Source organism: Pholis gunnellus (genome assembly GCF_910591455.1).
Source record: "Pholis gunnellus genome assembly, chromosome: 1".
Lineage (NCBI taxonomy): Eukaryota > Metazoa > Chordata > Actinopteri > Perciformes > Pholidae > Pholis > Pholis gunnellus.
In genome coordinates, this window is record NC_136528.1 from 31,529,112 (window position 1) to 31,539,183 (window position 10,072).

Here is a 10,072-nt window from a genome sequence, read left to right on the forward strand (position 1 = left end):
CCCCCACATCTCATTGTTTAGTCTGCGGCCATGTCTGTTGGACTACAGATGAGTGGACCTGCTGGAGGCAGTCTGCAACTGCGGTGGGATGTAATGATGATGGCGTAAACCGTCATTCAGACACTGAGGGTTGTTTTCCAACTGATGCAACACACACTGCCCACTACTGTTCACCCTGGCACAGTCGGAGGATTATCAATACACCTTCCATGATATAGTCGCATCACACACTCAGGTCACAGTTTATAACATACTAACCTGTGCACGTGTTTGATGTCATTGGCTACTAGCACTTGTCCTTTTGAGTATCAAACTCTTGCAGCCACTTTGGACCTGAAAGGTAGTGATAGTTGTTTTTCTTTACATAGAAGAGCTGGAATTCATGTAATTGTACATTGAATAATTGCCCTGCATGTTTAGGGCAGTACTTTTTTCCTGTTTGAATAAGGGAAAGATGAGCAGATTGAAGTTGTTGGTCATACTGGTGTATTCTCAATGTGTTTTTTATAGGAACAAAAATCTGAATATCCAAAAGGAATATTCTGCATGTTTGCATGACCCTTTTAATCTTTACAATATTGTCAAATTCTGAATTGTAGTGCAATTTTAGTGCCTGTAAATATTGATACTGTTGAATAAAACAACGTAATTGGTAATGTTATTAGCAAACCAGGGTCACTCCCAACTCGTCAAATACCGACGGTTGTTCCGTGCCCCTCGCCACCTGATACCAACACATGGAGGCATGTCTGTATGTGACACACCGCGCATTTAACTATCACTAATGTAAATCCAGCCGCGTCATTATTAGACAGTCAGAGCGACTGACCTGGTATATAGAGCGAGATAGTCCACAGCGTGGGCAGGAGAGACGGAGACTTCTTTTTGAGTCCCACGAGAAACTAAAAGTAAATGTTGACATTTTGTCACATGAGCCGCTCGTCACGTGACTCGTTTGTTACTCACTACGAAGCTGTTTTGTTGTAGTTTTATTTTATTTTAATTTTTTTAAACAATATGCATGTAATGTGTGGAAACTGCCGTCCCTGCCACGTCCAAAACTGACGCTAGAGAGGTACCTAGAGCTTCACAGTTTGAAGCATAGTGCCCCTGACAAAACATTGGTGTTTGACAAATAAGGAGTGAGAATGTGTTCTTATTAACAACACTCAGTGGTTTTCCTGAGTCAAGTGTCTGCTCAAAGTGCTTTTTTGTTTTTTCGGCTGATATCTGCTCAGTTTGAAATTTGGAGCTATGTTGGGAATTACATGAGGTCAAACTCAACAAAACTGTACATAATGTACTGATCAGAATGATACAATTGTAAATTGTCCCACCCTGACAGGTCACAGGAGAGTGGGAATAGGGAGGGAGATGTCAATTAAGAAAAGTCTTAAGGGTTAGGGTTAGTAGATAAATAGATCACTTTAAAAGACTATTTCAAGTAATACATGAAAATCACAAAACAGAAATAAAGTGAAGAAATAAAGTAATAAAAAATCATAAATCTAGATTTAGAAACTGCAATGATACCGAACATTTGTTCTGTAAAAAGTTCTGGTTGTGTTAATAAAGAAATAAAAATAATAAAGTTAGCTCATTCAGTTAATTCCTATTCTAGGCTGCCATCTAGTGACTGAAGCTGTGCAGATATTTTAGGCACAAGGGGAAAAAAACACTTGTCAAAGTGCCATAACACAGACTAGATCAATTTACAAATCTAAAAACCAAAAGATAAGCTTTTGAAATCCGAGCCTTTTGGTGAATTCTGATGTTTGCTCTCCATTATAGTTTAACTCTTACGTAAATGCAAGGCAGACGAGCGGAAGCACAGGCCAGAACGCGATAAGAGCAGAAAGAAGTGTGTTATTTTTGTGTGGAGTGACCCAATCTCACAGCTCCGCTTGGATTCAGAACAATCTGTAGACTTTACCCTATCCACAAATAAATAACGTGCAATTTGACAGAGCATTTGGTGGCTCTTTATGTAACATAATCATGCAACGTGACCATCAATATAAGACATATACGAGTCTATAGGCACAAGCCAAGGTTCACTGAGGCTGGTTCTTCTGTTCCTTCTGCTAGACTGCTCTTAACTTACAACAATATAACTACTGTTACTTTTACTACTACTACTACTACGACGACTACGTCTATTAATATGACAACAGCTATACTATTTGTACTACTAGGCCTACTACAACTTACAAATCCTGCAACTAGCCGATACTACTTCTGTACTGTTTAATTCATATTACGCTGACATTGATTCATGACATGATGAAGCACATTGTATCAGCCTGTCTATGAGATGCAACAACATCTTGCCTTGCCTACTACTATTACTACTACTACTTGTTGTGATATACAACAGTATAACATATTTTGTAAGCTTATCACGTTTTGTATGTTTAATACAATGTTCCCCTCTGAATTGTGGTGGACGAGAAGTAGAAAGTAGCATCAAATGAAAATACTCAAGTACAAATAGGTCTACCACAAACTTTCACGATGATAAACTGTGTAGCTTAATAGTATGGTACAGAAGTTACAACAAGTATCATTCCCATGATGAGCCCTTGGAGCAACAGGTGAAGCCACCACACGAGTTCAGTCAAGAGTTTATGCCAGATTCAAAGAAGAGCAAAAGTGTATGTTTCCTCCCATATCTACACAAAATTACAACTACATGCATGCAATTTTGACTACATCATTAGTGTCTTCTGGCACATTCCACATGCAAATCATTTACCAAGAAACAGTTACAATGATAGTTTCTGAATTTGGAATGCAGGCATACTATATTTGCTCACCCGAATTAAGTTATTGTGAGTAACAATAATGTCATTCTGTGTTATAGGATATATGGATGGATGTCGTATTGAAAAGGGTTTCCTGATGCTTTATAACATGTTCTGAGTTGTATTTTTTAGAGAGCATGTTATTTAATAATATTTAATACCACAATGAATTGACAGAGTTTTGGATAAAGAGTATACTGATCATAGACATGACAGAGGCTCGTGTGGGGGCTCCTCATGGCCAATGGAGAGCTTCAGTTGGATGTGGTTCAGGGGTGTGTTGTGGTCTGCTTCTGGGAACTGGATTTGGGAAAAGATGTTATCTGCTGCTGATAAGGACACATTTAAAAGACTGGGTTAGGATGAGACAAACTTATTTCACTCTGCCTACTGGAGGGAGCAGCGACAGAGCGCTTTGAGAGGATTTGACACACCATGTTGCTGCTCGCGGTCACCGTATCCGTCGCCAATATGTTTTTAGCTTTCGGAGTTGTTTGCGTGCCCCTATCGGACCAGGGTCCCCATATCGCCCACAACTGGGGCCAGTCGGTCCGACTCAAGCACCTGTACGCCGCCAGGCCGGGACTACACCTGCTGATCAGTGAGGATGGACAGATCCACGGCTCTGCGCTCCAGACTCCGTACAGTAAGTCAGGCATTTTAAAACACAGACTTAACAGGCTGCAGACTGTGATGACTGGAGGAGGTTTGGTGGGATTCTCACACCGATGAACGTTTGAACTGCAGGCCTGCTGGAGATCAGTCCAGTGGATCCCGGCTCTGTTGTCATCAGAGGAGTGGCAACCGCACGGTTTCTCTGCATCGAAGGCGATGGAAGACTGTACTCATCGGTAAGGATTTATATGACAAAGTGACAACCTACCGTCTGCTTATTACTACTGTACATTTGTTGTGTCATGGTGGTATGGAAATATGTTTAAAGTTGCAAAAGTTATTATTCATCCAAAAATAGTTCATTCGCCTGATTTATTTTTTCATATTTATGAAATGTCACGTGTCAGGGGGATTACTTAATGAGAAGTAAAAGTTAATTTAGTCTAATTACCACTACAGAGTGATGATAATTAGGATACATATTTATCAAATTAGTAAAATTAAAATGTATAATCCATTATACAAACATTTATTTACCCAACAGATTAAATTCAAGTCTCTGAATATAGCCGGACCAGAACACCAGAATGGCCAACATCAAACAGATTAAATGAAATAAATCATATGAATAAATACAGTACATTAAGTAAAATATAGAAATATGAAGTAATTGAATAACTTATAGCAATAAGTAATAACTGAATAACTAAGTTATTATTAATTTGACAATGTCATTACTATTACCATAGTTTTATTAGAGGTCAGTTTTGTGACATAATGCCTTTTGAAAATTAGTTGTATTCATAGTGTCATTATTTACTGCTACATTTTTATTTTAGTATGTCCCTTTTCGAGAAAGAGTTGTGACCAATGTGCACCTCCCCACCTTTCAGCCAGTCACCCCAGCCTCTCAGTAGATTCAGCTACTGCTTAGTGCTCGACCAAAGAAAAAGAAACTATTAATATCTCTGTGTCTGCGGGAACATCTTTGAAATCACATCACTGCCCAGTTTATTCTGAAAAAAAACAAATATTATCTGCTAAACAAAAGTACAAAATGGTGATAAAGTAAGATTATAATGATAAAAAAAGCCAGGCTTACAAAGCCAGAGAGCAAAGCAAAAATGAAGGTGGACCTAGCAATCCAAAAAGGCATGCATGCACTTAGCTGCTGCTCTTAGCTCTTTGCTAGATAGCATATGTTGCCTTGTTGAGCCAAATAAATGGATTAGGTACTTTGTGTGTCTGTGCATGGAATTGTGTGTTCTCTGCACATGTCACATTGTATCCTTTTTTAGGCTTTTCTAGTTTATTCCATTATTATTGTCTGTTTTGAACTGTTAGATCATAAATAAGTAAATAGAACATTGAGCATGTTACACCTAGACTGCTCATACAATATGACTAAAATATAAATGAAACTCACAGTTTTACTTATAATTGCTCCTCTAACTGTTGTTACAAAGAATAAGAGTAAAACAATGATGTGATCTTTATTAGATTTTAAATTTTCTAAATTTAGCAATGCAGCTAAAACAATGCTTTGCCAAAATTGTACATTTTCTAAAGATCTTCCAGAAAATATTTCTGCAGGAACTGTTGACCTGAGCTTTCCTGTTGCTTTTCATGTTCCATGTTCAGAAAACACTGCATGCCAGTCAGTCATTCATTGAAACAGACGACCAGTTCATCAACCTTTGTCCAGTGTGGTGCAGGGTATGTGTTTGCAAAGTGAAAAACCTGAATGAAAAGACCCAGCAGCAGCAATAACAACCTTGGCCTCTGACTGTCTCTCTGTGGTCAAAGTAAACAGCCGTCGAAGAACTTGCAGCACCCTTTTTGGGGCCTTTTATCTAAAAACACCATTCATGCAAATCCTAAGGGAAACTGCCATTCAAATTTAGGATTTATTTTGCTGTCTGAGCAACTTTTTAACCTACTGTATATGGATATGAGTAAAGAAAACTGAAAAATGCCATTGCAAGTTGGACCAAATACAGGTAAATAAATCATAAAAAAAAGAAAAAAAGTAAAAGTTCTTGGTTTGGCTGTAAAAAAGATTATAGCCTAATTAACCTGCTGGGGAGCCCTGAGGCAAAAATGAGTCGGAACCCTATTATTAGCATTCGTAGCTATACCTAAGAAATATAATGTGCATACATACACATCCCTTAATTAAAATCAAATCGTAGGTATGGCCACACCCGAAAGGAGGGGCTGTTGGGTTCCGATCTGTCATCAGGGAGACCGCTGTTCGTTCCACATGTGAAATGAGAAAGCTACTTTGATTTATTTGTCAAATAGTTTGGGTACTTGAGTAACCATAGTTAGTTCAACCCAAACAATGATCTTTTCCTAAACCTAACTAAGTAGTTGTGTTGCCTGAACCTAATTTAGTTGTTTCCTGTGAAGACTGAAGTTTATTTTGAAAAGACTGTATGCATGTAACAAGCAGAAATTGACAGGTTTTACTGGCTTTTGTAAGAAAATGCACAAAAAATGAAGAGTAACTTTTGTCATACAAACCATTGTATGAGGATTCGCTGCATTTCTCTCTATATTGTGCAATATGTGCACAGGATTCTCGTTGGAGCATAATATGACCTACGGTTTATTGTGTTTTCATATATTTTAGGGCTGCAACTAGTGATTAACTGGTGATTATTTTCTTAATAATTGTTTAGTTAATAAAACATCATAAATTGGTTCTTAAAAAAAGAGTCTAAAAAGAGTCAGCACCAGCATGGGGAGAGAAGCGTCATGAAGACAGCAAACTGATGTAATGTCTGTCATGGTGTAGTATCGATCCCGTCTTTTTTTGTTTGCTAACATTAGCCAACATCATACGCTACTGGATGTACAAGACCAAGTAAGGCTGAAGCAGCTAAAGCACCATATTGAAATGAGTAAAGGTGCATTTTATTACTTGTGAATTGAACCTGTCCTTTGTAAGAGGAAGAATGTGTGATTCCTTCAAAGGTTACATATTATTGCTTTAAATATTAAAGAACTGTGAAATCTTGTTCTGCAAAAACAGAGGTCACAGGTAATTTGATTTGTGTGAAGTATTAAATATCTCCAGTAGCATTTAATATACAGAATCAACAACAATCTAATATATAAAAAAATATATGCATAGGGATGAAACTGTAGCAAATTTGCTGACATGGAAGAAAAAATAAAACAAATAGGAGCAAGGAGGAAAGTCTACTGCTAGTAGAAGAGTACATCAAGGAAACAATGTAATCTGGGACCACATTGACAGATAATGGAAAATCATATCAAATAAAAGCAATACATTCCCAAAGTTACAATTAATTCAAAACAAAGTAATTTGCCTCAGGTGTCATTTCCTCACAGTGTAATTTAAATATTTCGTGGAACATGATTATCTTTATATGTGGACATGTCCAATCATTTCCAGCACACCTACAGCAGAGATGACTGCACATTCAGGGAGCAGATCTTGCCGGACGGCTACAACATATATGTCTCTGACAGACACGGAGCTCTGCTCAGTCTGGGAAACCACAGGCAGAGGCTGCAGGGTCGAGACCGGGGCGTACCGGCTCTGGCCCAGTTCCTCCCAAGGATCAGCACCGTGGATCAGGCCTCGTCCCCTGGACTGGACGTACCTGACCAGCCGCAGCAGAGCACAGCACAAACAGAAGAACCTGTGGACTCGATGGACTCGTTTGGAAAGCTATCTCAGATCATTCATAGTCCCAGCTTCCACAAGAGATGAGACGGTCGCTCCGAGACACCAGTAAACGGATGTATCATGAGCTGTTCTACTTTGTCTTAGGCCTGAGAACCTGCACTCCTCACTGCATGTTGTAGAACCAGGAACTGACTGCACGTTCAGCCAGCCTGCAGCCGGAAAGGTTGCCGTGACATCCTGCCAGCTCTGTCCAGTCAGAGATGACTGAACACAATCCAAGTGCAGTGTCCTAGAGAGGAGGGCGACACCTGTACTGAGTATAATGTTCTATTCCGTCACTTTCAGGAACAACCTTTACATTTACTGAACAAACACCCAAAGTTCTCTCGTTCTTCCTCCCCAAAAAGCAGCCTATGGCCCACAGGGAGGGATGTGTTTGAACCTCTGGTTTGTTTGGAATAAAGACAAGGTAACATGATGGCTGACCATAGATGAACTACAAGTAGCATCCACGCAAACTTGAAAAAGGGAATGAATAGTACACTATTGGTCACAGTGTTTGATCAGCAGGTGTAGTGCCACATTAAGGAGCACCAACGCGATCAGACATTTTGCAGACTTGTTTGCCATCTTATACAAAGAGTGATTCAACACATCAGGAATCTCAGGGCACGCTGCCTCAGTGAACTGAAGAGGAGGCACACTACTTTGCTACCTGCAGATAAGGACCAGCATGTTCGTAAAATGAACTGCAATATAATAGTGAGTTAAAGAGATGACTACTATTCCATGCCGGACAAAAATAGTTTTTTCTTGCAGTACAGTAGTAGAGTTGTATTTATTTAATTGTTTAAAGGTCTAGCAGTTTGACTGTAAAAACCTTGAATGCTTTATTGAATGTACTGTTATATTCTGTATGTGTGATGTTTCCTATTGCATATAAAGCAACAATTTGCATTGGTTGATGTTTAATTTGATAGATTCGGAATAAAGTCTTCAAAGCATTCCAAGCACAATGTTGATTAAACACATTCAGATGAAAATAGTTTAAAAATGAATTTACAAACATATGAAATCATATGCATTTGTTTTATAGTTAACATTTTGCATAATTTACAGCCCTCATTATTACAAACAGTAGAGAGATGGGAGGACACAAGGGAGGGAGTGGTGCAACAAAGGTCTTTGGATTCAAACCAGTTCATGGTCAGCTTCTGTACCCCAAAGCCAGAATGACACCCCAGCTCATATAAATGTCAGACCTACACAAATCCTTAGGAGCAGGAGAGAGTGGCGGAACAAGTTTGATATTTTTGCTTTGACTAGGATTTTCTGGATTTGGCAGAAACTGGTTTGTGACTGGATTAGGATGGCAACTCAGGAGATGGATGAGGAGAATGATATGGATTTTGATGACTGGACCCCAGTCTCTCGTGGGAGAGGAGGATGAAAGAAGGGAGAGAACAGGCGAGGTGAAGGAGTCAAAGTAGTAAACGAAGCTTGGACGAAAACAGTTCAGATAAAGGTAATAGAGTTGTTTGCAAGAGTTGTGAGGGAATTTTAAATAATCCTTAAATTCATAAATGAACATAAGTAAATGGTAATGGTAATGTTGTCATTGTCCATTGTCATTGTTGTTGTTCTTTATATATATTTATTTTGTACATAATACTTGCATGTTAAATGTTTATGCTTAGTTTCTCTGTTCTGCTTTGTTGTCTTTAATGTCCTTGTTTTTTATATTTCTCTTGTTTATTGTATATCTTTTATGTGTGTATGTACGATGAGAGTAATGTGTAACCGGAGTCAAATTCCATGTATGCGCACGCAATGTGAAGTTAAACACGGGGTAACCAGTGGACGCTGAAGTGTGTTCAGCCTGTCTTATTAAATATACTCAGAAACATTAAGGGTTGAAGATGGAACAAAAAATAAACTTGAAATCAGAGGATATTTATTTATTTATTCATCAAATATTAGATTTTGTCATTGAAGCCGTTTTGACAAAAATTGAGTGAATAGATTATATGAAATCACCTCGCATCTTGTGAGGAAAGAGCCAGGAAGACGTTCAAATCAGGGAGTACAAAGTATAAAATAAAACCCCACAATTATACATCATATTTTTTGTCATTTTCATGGTAACATGATATGTTGCAGCAAAGTGCTGTCCCATTCCTATTTATACCATTTCAAGCCCTCACAGTCTCTCACACTCAACCACTTACCAGGTGACGTCAGTAAGTCCTTGAGGGTTCAGGGTTTGAGGCTTTAGGGGGACATTGGGACTGGGCCTATATGCTACTTACAAAAACATTCGCGTTTTCACATTGGCCACCGTAGGTAGTTCTCCGGAAACACTTGGCACAGGAGAAGTTTCAACTAGTTGAAATGTACGACCTCACCACTAGATAACGCCAAACCCTACACACTGGATCTTTAAAGCATCCATCCATCCATCCATCCACCCATCCACCCATCCTTCCATTATCTGTAACCGCTTATCCTATTCAGAGTCTAGGGTTTGTCTTTGGACTGTGGAAGAAAGCGGGAGAACCCAGAGGAAACCCACTCTAACAACGGGAGTACATGTGAACTCCACACAGAAGGGCCAGCCACCTCGGGATCAAACCAATTCTGCCAAGTCCTTTCCACTAGACGCAACTAAATTCTACACACCAAACTTTTGAATTTGCTGGCGTCATTTTGAAGATATTTGCAAAATGATGCATCTCATGTGCAAGTATGATCTTAGTTATTGATAAAAAACAAACTAATGCTAATTAGTTGGTGCTAGCTAGAGATATATTATATATTGCAATTGCCTTTCTTGTGTTTGCACACCAACTGAATCAAGAAATGTGAACTAAAACAGTAACAGCCAAGAAATCACGCCACATCGAAGTGCATGTTATCAAAATGCAAAATTCAATTCAAATCCATTTTATTTATTCAGCCCAATATTAGAAATCCCAAATGTGGCTTAGAGGGC

At 38.8% G+C, this 10,072-nt stretch overlaps 1 protein-coding gene across 1 annotated transcript; it reads left to right on the forward strand.

The window, feature by feature from the left end:
• Positions 1-3,239: 3,239 nt before the first annotated feature.
• Positions 3,240-7,164, forward strand: fgf19 (fibroblast growth factor 19; the record flags this gene model as incomplete). Its single annotated transcript, XM_079158020.1, has 3 exons — positions 3,240-3,450; positions 3,552-3,655; positions 6,844-7,164. 3 exons carry the CDS (start codon positions 3,240-3,242, stop codon positions 7,162-7,164), a joined length of 636 nt encoding a protein of 211 aa, XP_079014146.1.
• Positions 7,165-10,072: the final 2,908 nt, after the last annotated feature.